This window comes from Octopus sinensis, linkage group LG6, assembly GCF_006345805.1.
Source record: "Octopus sinensis linkage group LG6, ASM634580v1, whole genome shotgun sequence".
Taxonomy (NCBI): Eukaryota; Metazoa; Mollusca; class Cephalopoda; order Octopoda; family Octopodidae; genus Octopus; species Octopus sinensis.
This window is the reverse complement of record NC_043002.1, coordinates 99517-119489: the sequence shown is the minus strand read 5'-3', so window position 1 is coordinate 119489 and position 19973 is coordinate 99517. Positions and strand designations below refer to the sequence as shown.

At 38.1% G+C, this 19973-nt stretch overlaps 1 protein-coding gene across 1 annotated transcript in view; it reads right to left on the bottom strand.

Moving 5' to 3' along the window:
* The window catches only part of LOC115213503 (mucin-like protein), a 144616-nt gene that overhangs the window by 38955 nt on the left and 85688 nt on the right, over positions 1-19973 (bottom strand). Inside the window, exons 19-24 of the mRNA XM_036503530.1 lie at positions 14602-14727; positions 13257-13390; positions 11501-11568; positions 4797-4960; positions 2596-2727; positions 1398-1520 (exon numbers count right to left, since the gene is read on the bottom strand). Of these exons, the coding sequence (XP_036359423.1) occupies positions 1398-1520; positions 2596-2727; positions 4797-4960; positions 11501-11568; positions 13257-13390; positions 14602-14727 (747 nt within the window). The remainder of the gene's footprint in view (positions 1-1397; positions 1521-2595; positions 2728-4796; positions 4961-11500; positions 11569-13256; positions 13391-14601; positions 14728-19973) is intronic.

The following is a 19973-nucleotide window of genomic DNA, read 5'->3' as shown; positions in this document are numbered from 1 at the left end:
TACGTCCCCGTCACTTAGCGGTTCAGCAAAAGAGAGCAATAGAATAAGTACTGGGCTTACAAACAATAAGTCCCAGGGTTGATTTGCTCGACTAAAGGTGGTGCTCCAGCATGGCTGCAGTTAAATGTCTGAAACAAGTAAAAGAGTAAAAGAGTGAACTAAGGTAACACCTCTTATTTTTTGAGCACCTTCTGGAGTATTCGAGCAGTTCCAAGCAGTGCTGTTTTCTGCAAGTGCTTCACCCTTATTGCAGCCCCTATTTGTTCTATGTACTCCTCAAGATTTTTACTCACTGTTCCCAGGGCTCCGACAATTATTGCTACTACTGCTACCTTTTTCACCGACCACAACTGCTCGACTCCCCAAGCCAATCTGTCATATCTCTCGACTTTTCTTTCTTCTTTATCGCATACCTTGTTGTCAGTTGGGCATGCTATATCTATGATCCAGCATAGTTTGTTTTCTTTCTCAATTAAGACTTTGTCTGGCTTCCTATTCTCTATCTCATGGTCGCACTGAATCATAAAATCCCATAGGATCTTTGCATTTCTATTTTCAACAATGCCTTCAGGTTTGTGGTTGTACCAATTTTTTGCTCTGTTAAGTCTATATTTGTTGCAAAGTGCCCAATGGACAAACCTGGCTATATTGTTGTGGCATCTCTTATATTCCTTCTGAGCTAGTGACATACATTGGCTGGTAATATGCCATACAGTTTCACCATTTTGTGCACAGATTCTGCACTTATCACTTTCTGCTGTGTTGTCTATTCTCTATTTTATGTAGTTTGCTCTTAGTGTTTGCTCCTGGGCAGCAAAGATTAGAGCCTCTGTTTCTGGTTTTAAATCCCTTTTAGTCATCCACAGCCATCTTTTTTCCTCTGTCTGTCTTATCTTCAACATCTCTATGAAATTGTCCATGCATTCTTTTCTTTAACCACCTATTTTCAGTTTCATTTGTTTTCAATTGCTTGTACAGGGCTTTATCTTTGCAATCTTTCATCCTACACAAGCCTGACCTTCTTACTTCTAATAATAGTGGTTCTGTGGCATTTTTACATACCATGCTTTGTTTGCATCCAATAAGTCCTCTTCCCTCTCTTTTTCTTGGTACATACAGTCTGTCTGTGTCACATTTTGGGTGGAGTGACCCATATCTAGTTAGCAACTTCCGTGTCTTTCTGTCTAAGCTGTTTACTTCGTCTACTGTCCATGCGATTACCCCTGCTCCATATCTAAGGAGTGAAACCACCCAGGTGTTGATAGCTTCGATCTTATTCAGTGTGTTTAATTTCGACTTAAGGATCAATCTCAGTCTGCACAAGTAATTATTATTATTATTATTATTATTATTATTATTCAGGTCATGGGCATATGGCATATGATAAAAATACTCACCAACACAAGATTTACTTTTATTCTTAAAGACATGACCAGATTTACATAAACATTTGTAACCACCAAATGTATTTGAGCAAGGGATACTTCCACAAGGTTGAATAGTGTTGCATTCATCAATATCTAAATTAGAAAAACCACAACATTACAATCATTAATTTATAAAAGCCAGGGATCTTTTCTGTTTGGTTGCCAGTGGTGGCCAGCATCAATTGTCTGTTTGAATTGATTTCATATTCAGTGTAATGATACACTTTCATAGGCTAATTAATGATGTGGAAGATCAATAAATAAAGAGTTATTGGAAAAATAAGTTCGAAAATTTTGGTAATTTTAGCCGATTGTAAGCCACAGACACATTCATATCAATTTCGATAGTTAACTTGAAAACTCTTTTGCCTGTTGCTGTGGTAATAGTCTTTGAAAAGTCTGCAAGGAAGCATGTGTTGACAGCAGTCTTCTTTACTCATTTCTTTTTGTCATTGGACATTGAGGTGGTTGTGAAATGTGCTAAAAATAACAGCTAAATAAGATTTTTTTGATAAATCTTTTACATTAAAGTTTATTTGCCAACATCTCGCTCAGAGGTTTAAAACTGTTTTCTCTTTCGAATTAAGATGAATATTTATTTACATGAAAGAAAATTACCAGAGACATAACACATGTTGTTTATAAATACTGACAACGTGTGCTATTTTGAGGATGTTGATGACGCAGAAAATGACAGCTTCAAAATCCTGTTTCCTTGGTGAAAATTATGAAACTTTAAAACCTCTATGACTTTTTAAAAACATTTTTCTTGTAAAAATGAAATAACCCCAGCAATTCAGCTTAAGCAAGTGTATTATTGTGTCAAATTTTAGAATTTTTGGTAAACTTTAATTTTTAGTGCTGCTGGCAACCAAACAGAAAAGATCCCGATCCAGATGTTCTTCAAATTGTGAAAGGTTTATATTGAATTTAGAGAGTGGATTAAATGTTACATAAGGCTTTATCCACATATAATAAATACTTGGCAATATCTATGTCAAAATTATTTTTATAATAAAATTTTCTATTCACTGGAAAGCATTAAAATAATCTCTTTGCAAAATTAATAATTAGAAAAATTAGAGCAAATAGAATTAACTTTTTTTTTTTTTTTTACTCTGTTTAACTTTAACTTATTTCCACTCTTTGACCCTAATGTTGCACTTACCTTTACATTTAAACAAGTCATATTGGGGAGAAGTCTCAAAACCTGGTTTACAAACACATCTAAAACCCTTTTCCTCTTGTGTACAGTTTGTACTCATTGAATCACAAATGTTTTCATTGCACATATCTTGGGCTACAAAACATTATCAAAAAAAAAAAAAAAAAAAAAGGAGAAAATATTAAAAATATTGCTGTAAATCCCCTGGCAAAGAGAACATTGTGTTTTGGACTGCAACTGTCTCAGATTTGACAGATGAATGTAATCACAAAAAGAGAATTATAAGAAGTGTTTTTCATGCCAAAATGATAAATAGCATTGACAAGGTAGTAATGTTTGTTAATGAATGTAGAAGTGGGTGATTGCTGATCCAGTGTCAAAGTTAAATAGTAGTTATTCAAATAATATTTTCTAGTATTCAATCACTGCCATCATTATTGCTGTGGCTGGTCAGAAAGACAAGACATAGCAATAATGTAAAGTTTTTAGTTCAATGTGGAAGCACTGCTTACATCTGAGGCATTCATTTCTACCTTAGAAAGTGCTTTCTTAACTGCCCTGACTCATTTATTTTAATCTAGTTTCAGTCATTAGACTGTGGCCATGCTAGGGCACTGCTTCGAAGAAATTTTGGTCAACTGAATCGATCCCAGTACTTTTTGAAGCCTAGTACTTATTCTATCAATCTCTTTTGCTGAACCACTAGGTCACAGGAGCCTAAACACACTAACACTTGTTGTCAAGCAGCAGAGGAGCAAACACAGATGCAAAGATACACATACATACATACATGCACACACACATATATACACATACACATATACATACATATATACATACATATATACACATATACGTATATATATATATATACATATATATATGCACACATATATGTATATATAAACAGGCTTCTTTTAGTTTCCCTCAATTAAATCCACACACAAGGCATTGGTTAGCTTGAAGCTATAGTGGAAGACACTTGCCCAAGGTGCCATGTAGTGGGACCAAACCCACAGCCCTGTGGTTTGGAAGCAAACAGTTCATGTTAACTGGAGAAGGAAGTTGTTCTTTGAAGATCTTGGCTCTGACTGGATACTCTTTCAGTGATTACATATTTTAACCACAAGAGACTTCCAGAAAAAACCAGGCCAATCACAGTGAGACATTAAAGCAATATTTAGAGGCATGGGACTGACCACATTATGTAATTCTGAGATTATCTGAGAAAATTACAAAAGTGAGTTTGATTAGCTCTGATCTCTAGATCTGAACTATCATTTTCAAGTAAATGTTGGGGAAGAATTTTCCTAAGCCCTTGTAATAAAACTATCTTGGACCATTTTATTCAGTATTTGGTAAAAAATATAATCTTCTAAGAGCCTGGAGATATTTGTCTAGGTGTTTTATTACTTTTCTAATGGCAGAAAATGAGTAACACAAAATTGCCTTACATTTAGGACACATGAGGCTTCTGTAGAAGCTAAAAATGGTTAGGACTTTTGGATTATAGATTAAATAAGACAATTTATAGATTAAGTAAGACAGTTCATTTGTTTAGCCATTTCATTAATATGACTCCTGAAAGTTTTCTGCCAGTTCAAGTAGACTTTAGAGATGAACCGAACTAAACGATACATTAGGAATGTTCTCAACAAAACATGACAACAGAAGATGATAGAATCTTTTTCTTTCAGATTTCATTCAATCAATAAAATTTTTTTGTTGTTGATTCATTTGTATTAAACTAGGAAAGTTAGAATGTGATATTCATACAATCAAACCCGTACGTCAAACAATCACATGGAAGTATGAAGTCATACAAGAATTGAGCTTGGCAAATAAAAGTACAGACTCTTTTACTAACACAAATATAAGTTTAACATGAGTTAAATTTGTAAATTCATTAATCTGAACTACAATTGTTGTAGTTCAGTTCATAAGGCAGACTTGCTGCGATATAGAAATGATTTCTTTGGTGACAAGTTGTAAACTCTGTTATAATTGTTACAAGATAGATTGCAAACTGAAAAAAATTGGTTGCGATTACACATCATGGTTGAAACGTTTAGCATTAAAACAAGGAGCCCTTTATTAAAATACTTATCTGATTAAATGATTCAGGAGAAAATACAAAAATTGATAGATTATCCAATTTATGGCAGCATAGAAAAAGTGGATGCAATATGACAGAAAGTGCTTACCATTTATTTGTAAAGAATTCGGGGCAACACATAAACCATTGAAGTTACAACAGTCTACACCGCAACTACTTTTCAGCAAATTTTCCAGTTGTGTTTGATCAATAGCATTTCCATAAACTGTATAAAGGACTTTCAGGGATTCAGGATCAGTAGATCTCTTTGTCCTATAATAAAAATTGTAGAAATAAAATTTATATTTCTTAAATATGAACAATTCCTGAAAAGATATTATTTCACATCTGCTAGATTTATTGAGATGGTTCCATAAAAAATAAATGTAATAACCTACATTATTTAATAAATTTATAAAATTTTACAAAATAAAAATACTTAAAAGAAACACCATTTTTTAATTAGCAGAAACATTGCCAGATTGTTGCCAGAGCGGCTAACTGGCTTCCGTGCCGGTGGCATGTAAAAGGACACCATTCGAGCATGATCGTTACCAGTGTCGCCTTACTGGCACCTGTGCCAGTGACATGTGTAAAAAGATTCAAGTGAGATCGTTGCCAGTGCCGCCTGACTGGCCCCCATGCTGTGGCACGTAAAAGGACTCCATTCGAGCGTAAACATTACTAGCATTGCCTTACTGGCACCTGTGCCAGTGGCATGTGTAAAAATATTAGCAAGGTCATTGCCAGTACCGCCTGACTGGCCCTCCAGCTGTAGAAACTCTACCAGATCAAGATTGGAGCCAGGTGCAGCCATCTGGTTCACCAGTCCTCAGTCAAAATCGTCCAACCCATGCTAGCATGGAAAGCGGATGCTAAACGATGATGATGATGATGATTATGTAACTGTTACAGCTATGCATTTGGATAAGTTTGAATGTTATGCGAAGAAAAATGTGAGGAGCTGTCATTTGGTGTGAATGAGAAAGTGTTTTAAATTGATAGATTTCAGGTAGAATTGAAGATGGGGGAATAAACAGCGAGCAGAAAAGCAATCGTATCAACAAATAAAGTCAGAATAAAGCAGTGATTCAACATTTTGATTTACTGAATCAATCCTTCCGTTGGCTACCTTTCAATATTCAGAAATCCCACATCGCATTACCCGTCAGTTTTAAGACATGTCTCTCTTTTAGTGAAAAAGTATTTTTTAAAATTTAAAAAGTATTTAATTTAGTTTGTTTGTTTGTTTGTTCCAACAGCAAAGACTGAAGTGAATTCAACCTCACTTCTCAATGACTACACAACTTTACCTTTCCTTTTGTTACTTATTTAAAACATGCAGCAAAATATTTCTCTCCTTTCTTGTTTAAGTTCCCTGTTTAACTCAACACTCACTCACACCTTCATCATGGGTAATGATCTACTATCAACACTTCTCCTCAACCCCTTTTCTCTTTGCTGCTCCCTCCTAACCAACTTCAAGTGCCCTTCCCACTTATTCCCATCACAGTTGTGGTGATATGATCAGGTAGCAAAAGTGCTACTCTGGGAACTGTGTGAAAAGTGGGTCCTGGAGAGATGCAAAATGTGGTATGAGCACAAACCACGGTGAGCGAAGGAGTTGGGGACTAGCAAAATCCTCTGGGATTTCTCAATCCAAACAGGTCAAGTGTTAGAGCATAACAGACCGGACCTTGTGGTGGTGGACAAGGGGCACCATATATGCTATATAGTTGATAGTGCACGCCCCTTTGACCCATGAAATGATGGCAAGAAAAACTCCATCTATAATAATAAATGCAAAAGCGAATGTCAGTGTGTCACACTTTTACAACTTTACTCCTTTGACTTCCTCTCTCACTATTCAATGACACTTCTATTCCTCATGTTTTACCCCTCTCTCACAAATTTCAAACATCTTTTATGGTCAAATACGTTTAGAGCAATTCCAAACCATAAAAATCGCACTTTAAAATAGTGTTTAGCGACAGTCGTGTAATTTTCCTTCAAACTATGAACAGGAGTTTAGATAGGTATCAGCTACCAAAGATAATTGTTTGTATGAAAAGTAAGGCCCTACATACATCAAATTGTCTTAAAATCAAGTGGTGACAGAAGAATTATTGTTGAACTTTTACAAGGTAAGTTTATTGTTGTCTATCGCATACGGCAACAAAATGCTTTGCAAAAATAAATCTCTGCCAAGTGAGGACCAGATTGCAATGAAAAGAGCAAGCAGAGAGGGAAAGAAAGTCCCGTGCAAATGAAAACCATAATCAAACGGCAGCCAGGAGGGCTTCAAATGCAGAGAATATGAAAAGACTATATGTTGGTTGTTCAAGGATAAGGAATGGAAACAAGTTATTTGTACTGACTCCGGGAATGGGAAGACAAAAAATGTTGTTTATGATGAAGCTTTGCACCAAGTTCCAAGTTGACAAATGACGAAAATTGTTCATTGCTTGAAAAATATTGTTCAAGTTTAGTGAAATTTAATATGTACTCAATGCATGAAGTGTCATTGTTGGGCCAAAGGCCCAATGAAGAGCTCTCCACAGGAGCTAGCTTAAACTAGACAGAAAAGAAATAGACAAAGTAAAATCCCCACAATGGCTGAGAGGCTGAGGACTCAAAGCAGAAATTACCAAAAATATGTAATGAAAAGAAATATAACAAGTAACTGCAGAATATGTAGAGACGGAAAAGAAACAATAAATCATATTGTCTCTGGCTTCCCAGTCCTGGCAAAGAAGGAATATATTCACAGACACGACAGAGTTGGGACCTATATACACAGGAAGCTATGCCAACACTATGGAATAACAACAGAAAAAAATGGTATAGGCACATGCCAGAAGAGGTCAAAGAAAATGAGAAAGCAACCATACTCTTGGACACACCAATACAGATAGAGGTATTAAGGCCAATAGGCTGGATATAGTTGTTAGAGATCACCAAGAAAAAAATATGCTTTCTAATTGATGTATCAATATACCAACAGATGATAATGTTTCTCTAAAAGAAATGGAGAAACTTTCAAAATACAAAGATCTAGAAATAGAGTTGGCTTGAATGTGGCATCTAAAAACAGAAACAATTCCTATCATAGTAGGTGTGTTAGGTATGATAAAAAAATATTCAGACAAATACATAATAAAAACACCAGGACTAACAAGTATATATAACAAAAAAAAAAGCACTACTAGGCACTGCACAGCTCCTACGTAAAACACTTTCAATATAGTAAAAATAAGAGCATCACAACAACTCACAGCACACAGAGCTGCACTTGGTAGTGCAGTGAAAGCATGCGATAAAAATAAGACTACTGAAGAAGAAGAAGAAGAGCAGCAGCAGCAACAACAACAACGACGACGGCGGCGGCGTTTAACGTCCGTTTTCCGTGCTAGCATGGGTTGGACGGTTTGACCGGGGTTTGGGAAGCCAGGAGGCTGCACCAGGCTCCAGTCTGATCTGGCAGTGTTTCTACAGCTGGATGCCTTTCCTGATGCCAACCACTCCGTGAGCATAGTGGGTGCTTTTTATGTGCCACCGGCACAGGTGCCAGGGGAGTTTGGCAGCGGCCACTATCAGATGGTGCTTTTTACGTGCCACTGACACAGAAGCCAGTCAAGGCGGCGCTGGCATCAGCCACGTTTGGATGGTGCTTTTTACGTGCCACCAGCACAGGTATCACAACTACTATTTCCATTGATATTTATTTCGATGTTCATGTACTTGACTCAATAGGTCTCCTCGAGCACGGCGGGATGTTCTGGAATCCAAGGTACTTTGAATGGGCAGGGGCTATGTGGAGCTGGTGCAGGAAGCAGCCCGGGTCTTTGCAGTCACAGCATATCTCCAGAGATCTCGGTCCTTCGTCATTGCCTCTGTAAGGCCCAATGTTCTGAGGTCATGTTTGACTACCTCATCCCATGTCTTCCTGGGTCTACCTCTAGCCCTGATTCCTTCAACTGTTTGGGAGTGGCACTTCTTCACACATCTCTCCTCATCCATCCGCAGTACATGACCATACCATCGCAAGCGTCGCTCTTGCACACCACATCTGATGCTTCTTATATCCAGCATTTCTCTCAGGGTGTTTACTCTCTTTCGTGCGTGCACACTGACATTACACAACCAGCGGATCATGTTAGCTTCATTTCTTTCAAGTCTACGCATATCCTCTGCAGTCACAGCCCATGTTTCACGGTAGTGAAACATGGCAGTTCGCACACATGCATCATACAATCTACCTTTCACTCTGAGCGAGAGACCCTTTGTCACAAGTAGGGGTAGAAGCTTTCTAAACTTTGCCCAGGCTATTCGTATTCTAGTGGTGACACTCTCTGAGCATCCACCTCCACTACTAACTTGGTCACCTAGGTAGCGGAAACTATCAACTACTTCTAGTTTCTCCCCCTGGAGTGTGATGGAATCTGTTTTCTGAGTATCTGTGGTGTTTATTGTCCCTGTGCATCTGCTGCACATGAAAGCTATCTTATCAGTTAATTTCCCTTTGATGTTGCTGCACCTCTTATGCGTCCATAGCTTACACTGGGTACAACTTATGGAGTTTCTACCTACACCTTTCCTACAGATCAAGCAGGGCCACCTGCCCGAGGGTGTGTGTGCTGAGTTCGCCTTTACGCTTGCTATAACTTTGGTCTTTGCTACATTTACTTTAAGGCCCTTTGATTCTAAACCTTGCTTCCACATCCATAATAATAATAATAATAATAATAATAATACTACAGCTGAATGGCTCTGCAGCCTAAAGCAAAAAGCTTTTTATCCTCAGCAAGAAGCTATCCACCTCACAGAAGACAATACCAGAAATATGAGTAAAGAGATAAGCAATTGGAAGAACGTAGCAGGATCTGATGGTGTACAGGGATTTTGGATAAAAAGAAAATCCAGTAGTTGCTATGAATTGATCACAAAGTAATTTAATGCATTGATCAATGGAGAAGAAGAAATCTTGAGCTGGTGTTGTGCCAGAAGGGAAATGCTGACAATTACAGACCAATTACCTGCCTCCCATTAATGTGTAGGTTACTGTCAGGAGGAATTGCAAAAGAACTGTATAAATTTCTTGATGAGAATGATATATTACCAACAGAACAAAAAGGTTGTAGAAGGAGATGCAGAGATACTGAAGATCAACTGTTGGTAGACAAAATGGTAATGCAAGATTGTAAACGAAGGAGAACAAATTTGGGAATGGCCTGGATTGACTATTGCAAAGTTTATGATACGATTCCACATTCGTGGAACATCGAATGCTTGGATCTGTTTGGAATTGGGAGGAATGTAACGTGTTTCCTGAAGAGAAGTATGGTGGGATGGAAAACTGAACTGACATCTTATGGAAAAAAGCTTAGGCACCCTGGGTATCAGAAGAGGGATTTTCCAGGGTGATAGCCTATCTCTGTTGCTTTTTGTTCTCTGCATAATACATCTGACATTGGTACTTATGGAAATGAACCTGAGGTATCAACTAAAGGAAAAATCCCAAACAATCAACCACCTCCACTTCATGGATGATTTGAAACTGTATGGCAAGGATGAGACACAAGTGAGTCCCCTGGTGAACACAGTCCACTGTTTTACTACTGACATTAGAATTGAATTTGGACTCAAGAAGTGCAGAATAATCTACCTAAAAAGAGGCAAGGTATAGTCTCTAGCAGGGACAGAATTACTGAAGAGAGACTTGATTAAAGAAATTGAAACAGAAGGATACCATGGCGTACTAAAGTTCAATGATATAATGGAAATGGAAATGGAAAAGCAACTGAGGATAGAGTAATTCCAAAGACTGAGGTTGGTGTTGTGGTCATAATTGACTGCAGTTAATACATGAGTGACAACATCACTTTGGTATGGAGCAGGAATTATAAAATAGCAAAAGAGAGATGTGAAGAAAATAGATGCCAAAACCAGAAAAATGTTGACAGTTCATGGATCCTTCTACCCTAAGAGTGATGCCGATAGACTGTACTTGTCCAGAAGAAAGGGTGGGAGAGGTTTGATCAGTTGCCAGGATTGTATTGCAGAAGAGGAAAACAGATCAGGGTGGGATATAAAAAATGCTGTGGAGCCACTGTTCAAACACATGAAGAAGGCTGGCGTCGTCAAAACTGAAAATTGTGTAAGGAAAGAAAAATTTAAACAAGTAATGAAAGAAAATAAAGAAAAAGCATGGAAGGAAAAGAAAATGTTGGATCAGTTTGCAAGAGGTGTGACTGTTAAGACAGATACAAAGGACTGGTGGCTCTGGATGAAGAGGAGTGACCTGAAGATAGAGACAGAAGCACTCATATGTGCTGCTCAGGAACAAGCGTTAAGTGCAAAACAGACGACACTACCGATAGTAAGAGCAGAATGTGTAGTAAGAGGGGTGAAAGAGTATGGAACACCGTTAGTGGAAGCAGCCTGAAATTGGCACTATGTGAACACAAAGAAGGCATGACAATGTGGTAAGAATGGTCCATTAGGAGCTTTATGGAAATCATGGCCTACATGACACTTTGATGGCATGCACGCACTGCTCTCTCACCCAGTAATAAAAATAATAATAATAAAATAAAGTTTGAAATAGGAAGAATTTAGAGCCTGTAAGCAGTAAAGGTCGTGCCTGTAATAGTTGGGGCATTGAGAACAGTAAACCAAGATATAAACAAATGGCTGGAAATAGAATGCCTAGTAAAGCTGCTAGAGAAAGTTTGTCTCTTAGGGACAGCAAGGATTATCAGGAGAGTTCTAAGATTGATGAAACATTAATAATAATAAATAATGAACACTTACCGGTTGCTTTTATCCGTCACGATGTCGTCAATTACAACTACATTATCTGTTCCAATTTTGTCAAGTATCTAAAATATAAGAATCCACAGAATATTATTTGTAGCATTATCATTAAGATCAAAACTCTAACTCCAACTGCTGTGGCCAACGTATTGAGTTTCTTGAGAACATCACTTGAATTGCTGATGGTGGCTCATGGGTGGATGCTACCTATCTGGACTTCAGTTCTATATCACACAAATGACTTGTGGTAAAACTCTCAGCAATGGGTATGAAAGCTGATCTCTATAACTGGCTGAAGTCCTTCTTTCTTGGTCAAAAAGAGGCAGTTATGGTTCTAGGACATCATCCTTCATCCTATGAGATGACATCTGGTGTACCACAGGGATCCATTCTTGGACCCCTACTGTTTGTTGCATATACTAATGACATAGATATTAACTTGAAGAAAGTTATAGTGTTGAAATATGTAGATGACATCAAGTCGTACCTCGAGATAAAAAGAACAGCTCTTATACACTATAAACTTTCCCTGCAATCAGATCTGGACACAATGCAGCAGTGTATCTGACTGGCAACTCAAGCTAGCTGTGGACAAGTGCGTCACCAAGCATTTTGAGAGGAAAAACCCAGCTTTTACATACTCCCTCAGCAACACCAATCTCAAGAAGACTGTTAGTGAACGAGATCTGGATATAATTGTAAACAGCGATCTTCCCTGGACAAACCACATCTCTGAGATTGTCAAGAAGGCTGAGGGTGTCCTAGCATCACTCAGTAAGACCTTTGTCTCTCCAACTATCAATTTAAAGCCGTATTTGACTATGGTATGTCCACACTTAGAGTTTGCATTACCTGTCTGGAACCTCCATCTTGCTCAGCATATAAATCTCCTGGAAACTGTTCAGAAACGTGCAACAAAACAAATACTCGCTTCCTGGGAATGGGTACACTGAATCTCGGATGTCTGGTGACTGACTTGGTTGGCACCCACAAGATTATCCATCATCTTCCAGCAACAACTTTGGGCCCCTTTTTGAATTCCATATATCAAACACTCGTGGACATGCTTATAAAATAAAAAAAAAAACAGCACAGCACCCATGACTTTTGTAAACATCTTTTCATGCTCAGAATTGCTGAAGCATGGAATAAACTACCTGCTCTCAAGACACTGCATCTTTCAAAACTTCCATGCCTCCTGAAATTCATGGACAGTTCACCTGATGCCCCTTTTTATTTTTTTTTAAAGTTGTGGTGCACCTCAGCACTGTAGGCAAAAATTTCATTTTCATATTCTATAGACACAGAAACGATAGTTCGTTGAGAGAAGCATTACATTGGTAAAAGATCAAACATCAACTTCAGGCAAAGTAGATAAAGGATCACACAATCTCTCACAAGACGGTAGGGTGTGATTTGAGGTAATTTTGTTGTTTTTTCTAGCAACTTGCAGCTACAATCTTGTAGAAACTCTTTTGTAAACTGAGTTGATGACCAAGGAAAGATCAATAGAGACTAAGGGATCACAAAATCTTTGGTTTGATCAAGAAAATGGAATTTCTTCATTTGTATTAGGCTAAGTACAACATCATAAGGAAAAAACCCCACTAAATGGAGGAATGTATTAACAAATACATATTCATCAAATGCAATCAGCTAGGTTTATTCTACTTTTCAATTACAGGTGTGTTTCAGCCAAATATGGGAAGCATTTCTAGCAAATTCAAATTGAAGACAAGAAGGGTGTACTTACTGATTTTTTCATTTCTTCACTAGTAGTTTTATATTCTGCACTGGATTTGTCAGCCAGTTTTTTTGCCATTTGGATTTGCGTTATATCTCGCAGATTAATTGACATGGATCCAGAAAATTTGTTTTTGTTGGCAACTGTAATACAGAAAATATAAACCTGACCAGATACTTACAAAATGTACCAACATTGGTAGAAGAGTATAAAATCCAAAGAATACTCAAACTATATTTAATTAAATATATATCGTTATATTTAATTTTATCAAATTAAGTATCATTGTCTTCATCATCATCATAATTGCTTAACATCTGTTTTAGATGCTGGCATGGTTGGACGGTTTGACTGAGGACTGGCAAGCCAGGAGGCTGCACCAAGCTCCAATCTGATATGGAAAGGTTTCTACACCTGGATGCCCTTCCTAATGCCAACCACTCCAAGAGTGTAGTGGGTGCTTTTTACGTGCCACCAGCACAGGAGCCAGTCAGACGGTCCTGGCATTATCACGTTCAGATAGGAAGGGCATCCAGCTGTAGAAACTCTGCCAGATCAGATTGGAGCCTGGCGCAGCCATCTGGTTCACCAGTCCTCAGTCAAATCGTCTAACCCATGCTAGCATGAAAAGCAAACGTTAAAGGATGATGATGATGAATGAGGGAGAGAAGGGAAGTTCCTATGACCCCTGGGGGAGAAATTATCTTCAAATCAGAGATCTGGATTGAATGCTTGCAACAAGATGGCCTCTGCTATTGATACTCAAAGTTCATGTAGCAATTGACTTAATCTGTCATAAATTGGATGCACAAAGCACAGCATGCATAAATCCTAGCTTATAGAAACCTATGAATACACATACAGGTATATTGTGCCACTCCTTCAGTTATGATGACGAGGGTTCCAGTTGATCCGATCAATGGAACAGCCTGCTCGTGAAATTAATGTGCAAGTGGCTGAGCACTCCACAGACATGTGTACCCTTAACGTAGTTCTTAGGGAGATTCAGCGTGACACAGAGTGTGATAAGGCTGACCCTTTGAAATACAGGTACAACAGAAACAGGAAGAAAGGGTGAGGGGAAGTTGTGGTGAAAGAGTACAGCAGGGTTTGCCATTGCCACCTTCTGCCAGAGCTTCGTGGAGCTTTAGATGGTTTTGCTCAATAAACACTCATAATGCCTGGTTTGGGAATTGAAACTGTGATCCTATGACCGTGAGCCCGCTGTCCTAACCACTGGGCCATTGCGCCTCCACAACATACAGGTGTACAAACATAAATATTCAATGCCCTACATGCATACACAGTCACACATATGTAAAGTAAATAGAATATGCAAAGTCAAAATACTTACGAATTTCACAAGTACCATTATTTGAGACATATCCTGTCTTACATTTACACTGAAAACTTCCAGGAACATTGAAACAATATTCACCAAAACCAGAACATTTAGATGGCATAGCACATTCATCAATATCTATGAGAAAAGGGGAAAAAAATGCATATGTAGTAACAAAATAAGTATTATGATATAAATTTAGCTTCTCAAACAATTGTACATGTATTGGGTCATCCCATAAACAATGAGGTTTTTCAATTGCATTACCTAAAAGTTGAAGGGGGACAAGATAAACTACCTGCATCAACTTGCTATAAAGGCAGGTAGTAATTTTACCGTGTCCTTATTCTTAGTCCAAGTTTTGAAGAGTGGTGTTCGATTTTAACAGTTATTTTTTCGAAGCTGTAATGGAAGTGACAAAAGAACATATTTGGCATATTTTGTTTTATGAGTTCTAGAAAAACAACAGCGCAACAGAAAGTGTGAGGAATATTAATGCAGTCTTTGGGGGTTGGACAATAAGCGTAAGCCAGTGTCAAAAGTGGTTTCAGAAATTCCAAGTCAGAAACTACAGCCTAGAAAAAGCTCATTCTAGAAGAACTGTAGAGCTCGATGAGGATGTCTTGCAAACCCTGGTGGAGCAAAACCCCATCGTAACTGTTGAAGAACTAGCAGAGAAGCTTGGATTTGGTCTTTTAACCAGTCATTCAAGTCAACACTAGAAGGAAAATTACCATCTTTGGTTTCAAGACGAAAGGTTTTCTTCCATCAGGATAATGCTCGGCCACATACAATGAGGATGACATTCCAAAGGCTGGAGCAGTTTGAATGGGAGATGAACTCCCACCCACCATATTCATCAGGCATTGCCCCATCTGATTCTCATTTATTCTGCAGTCTTCAAAATCATTTGGACGGAAAAAATATGAATTCTGTAGACGAGTCCAGAACAGTACTGGAGGAGTACTTTTCATTACAGACAAGTGAATTTTGGAAGAGGGGCCTTGCAAGTCTACCAGACAGGCGGAAGAGCATTGTAGAAAATGAAGGAGAGTATATTTTAGATTAAAATAGAACTTTGTTTATCTTAATTTTGAAAAATAAAAGTAACATAAAAAACTTCATTATCTATTGGATGACTCAATACTATTAAATAATCTTCCAACTGCCAGGTTAGCCTTGATCAAACAAAACTAGAATCAAATGAATTCTAGCCATGACCAACCTGTCCTTTCAAGCACCGAGTATCTAGGATTACAATTTCCAATGTGTCATTGTGTTTTCTAAAATTACAAGATGTGAAGGAGATCTGGCTACCATTTCTAGCAAGCAGAGCATTCCAAGATGCATAACACAAAACATTGTAGCAAGGTATGACTGACACACACATATACATGTATATATATATATATATATATATATATGTACATACAGACTTTTGTGTATAATTATATATATATATATCTTAGTAAGAGGAGGGATATAATATCCAGACAAATACCAAATTTCTCTATGTAAAATGCCAAGGCTAGTTCCTTCAGATGGTGCTGCACTTTATGGTAAATTTCCTTTAACTCCATCTGATGTTACAGGTTTTTCCTGGCTACTTAGAGTGTAAAGTACAAAATTGATAAGAAGAAGAATGAAGAATTTGAACATTTAAACTTTATGTTTATTATTAATTCATAATAATTGCTCAATTGTCCAAATTCTTCATTCTCCTCAGTGCCGGTGGCACCCACTACACTTACAGAGTGGTTGGCGTTAGGAAGGGCATCCAGCTGTAGAAACTCTGCCAGATCAGACTGGAGCCTGGTGCAGCCTCCTGGCTTTCCAGACCCCAGTCAAACCGTCCAACCCATGCTAGCACGGAAAACGGACGTTAAACGATGATTATGATGATGATGATGATGCTAATATACATATACAGGTGTGGCTGTGTGGTAAGAAGCTTGCTTCCCAACCATAGAGTCCCGAGTTCAGTTCCACTGCATGGCACCAAGGGTAAGTGTCTTCTACTATAGCCTCAGTCTGACCAAAGCCTTGTGAGTGGATTTAGTAGATGGAAACTGACAGAAGCCTGTTGTGTGTATGTGTGTGTCTTTGTGTCTGTGTTTGTCCCCCCACCATTGCTTCACAACCAATGTTGGTGTGTTTATGTCCCTGTAACTCAGCGGTTCAGCAAAAGAGACCAATAGAATAAGTACTAGGCTTACAAAGAATAAGTCCTGGGGTAGAATTCTTCTTCTACTAAAATCCTTTATGGCGGTGCCCCAGCATGGGCGCAGTCAAATGACTGAAACACATAAAGGAGTAAAAGAATAAACACATATATACACTCACCCCTGCGTATGGCATTGGTGTGAAAAGTGTTCAGTAGTAGGCATAGGAGATCCCAAGGGAATACTGCTAACAATGTCTGGTATGGCAGTAAAGCAAGAAGAATTACATCCTTAACACACACACACACACACACACACACACACATGGGAATTCACAGAGCACATCAAGGTAACACAGTAGAACAGGGGCAACCTTAGAATCTCTGAGGCTATCCTCATACATCAAAAGAAACCCAAGATCAACAACAGAAGAGAGTTACAGGAAGCTAGCTGGTTGCTATAGCAACACCCTTCTGCACATGTCCATTCCACACATGCACATTGGCAACATTCATCAATTTCTTGAGGATGGGGTCATAAACCTGAAATATTGAATACAAGGTAAGTCTATATTAATTCACATATTTGCTTTCTTGTGATTTACCTTGCATTTACTTTGCATTGTTTTGGCCTTACCCACAATCCTTTATACAATATATTCTACACAATGCTTAGCAGTAATTATTCCATTATTCTCTAACCCTGAGAAAAGTAATAGCACCCTTTTTGTCCACTCCATTATTGCCCCATTTTTCTTCAATGTCATGCCCCCGTTCCACCAGATCCTTCCACTCCCATCCACCCTGGGGGAGTGGTGCCACCGACTTTAGGAACTGTTTTTGTAGGGGAAGGAGACTAGAACTTGAGAACTAAGATTTGGCTAAATTTATATATTACTGAAATTTCTCTCTGTAGCTCATAGGGCACCAACAGATACCTGGTTAGCAAGAGTTTAATTGGTTTTTTTAAAAAAAAGGAATTCTATCAATTTGAACCCTTCTCAACACTATCGTCTTGATGTTGTTTCATTTACCCACAATGCAATTTTCTGTGTTAGTAGACATGTTTCCTGGACTGCTTCTTTCCTTAAATTGTTCACTTGTCTTTAAATTTCACAGGAGTGGCTGTGGGGTAAGTGGATTGCTTATCAACCACATGGTCCTGGGTTCAGTCCCACTGCATGGTACCTTGGGCTGACCAAAGCCTTGTGACTGGATTTGGTAGACAGAAACTGAAAGAAACTGGTCATACAAATACATACATACATACACATATATATATATATATATATATATATATATATATATATATATATATATATATATATATATATATATATATATAAAAATTATATATAAAAATACAAAATGGGACAAGAACGCAAAACACACAAGAGACGACACAAAAAACGGAATAAAAATATTAACGATATTTTTTGAACTTTGATATCGTTAATATTTTTATTGGGCGACGAAATTCATTGATTTAAGAGATACACAACACACGCACACATACACAACAAAAAAACACACACACACACACACAACAAAAAGACACACACAAACAACAAAAACACACACACACACACATGTATTTTTATATATAATTTTTATACATATATCATTGCGGTGTAACGTACATCTTGTTCTCGTATGTATGTATGTATGTATGTATGTATGTATGTATATATATATATATAATATATATATATATATATATATATATTTGTGTGTCTGTGTTTGCCCCCCCACTATCACTTGGCAACCAATGTTGGTGTGTTTATAGGATCTTTTCCCTTTGAACAGCAGATTGAGAAATTAATTTTTTGTAACTAAACGCTTTCAGACTTCGGACACTGGTAGAATGTGTCATGTAGAACATCTTTTACTCTTAGCTTTGTTGAGAAAAGTTTGTATTTTCAAAGTTATTTCATTTTCAAGTAGTCATATTTCGGTAATTTCAACCAATCAATGACGTGTATTCAGCTGAATAAAATTACTGCCGTTGATTGTCAACAACAACTTCCGGTGGTGTATATTTCGTTTGTCACTGTTAGTTATGATATTATTTGTGCATTTGTACTGGTTTTAGCTTTAAGGTTTTAGGGTTAGGGTTTTAGAGTTAAGGTTAGGGTGTTAGGGTTAGGGTTTTAGGGCTAGGGGGTTAGGGTTAGGGTTTTAGAGTTAGGGTTAGGGTTTTAGAGTTAATAATAATAATAATAATAATAATAATAATAATAATAATAATAATAATTGTGTACAGTGCTCAGGTGCACTACAACTCATCTAAAGTGTATATATAATCAGGTGTAGTTTCGACGGATTTCGGGAAGCATGAGGGCCTTAAAGGATGCAGTGTCATGGCAGTCAACAACTGATGCAGGCAGTTTATTCCACGCTTCAGCAACCCTGAGCGTGAAAAAATGTTTCCGAAAGTCATGGGAGCTGTGCTGTTTTCTGACTTTGTAGGCATGTCCACGTGTGTTAGACACATGGAGATCAAAAAGGTGTTCAGTGTTGTTGTTGGTGAGGTGGTTGATAACCTTGTGGGTGTTTACCAAGTCCGTCGCCAGACGCCGGAGCTTCAGTGAATCCATGCCCAGGGAAACAAGGCGCTCAGAATATGGTAGGTGTCTGATGGAGGGTATGCGTTTGGTTGCACGTCTCTGGACAGATTCCAGGAGGTCAATGTTCTGAGCAAGATAGGGATTCCAAACTGATGATGCGAATTCCAAGTGTGGTCGTACCATAGCTGTATACAGTTTTAAATAGATGGCTGGAGAGCGGCTAACAAAAGTCTTGCTGAGTGATGCCAAGACACCCTCGGCCTTCTTGACAATTTTAGAGATATGCTTTGTCCAACGCAAATCACTGCTGACAGTGATGCCTAGGTCACGCTCGCAAGAGGATTTCTTGATATCAGTGTTGTGAAGGGAGTATGTGGACGCAGGGTTTTTTCTCCCAAAATGCATGGTGGTACACTTGTCCACAGCCAGTTTCAGTTGCCAGTCTGTGATCCATTGCTGCATTGTGTCTAGGTCTGATTGCAGGAAAGAGTTGTAGACATCAGGATCAGTCCTCTTGATTTCAAAGTACAGCTTGATGTTGTCTGCATATTTCAATACTGTGGCATTCTTTAAATTGGCATCTATGTCATTAATGTATGCCACAAACAGGAGGGGACCAAGGACAGATCCCTGTGGTACACCCGATGACATCTCAT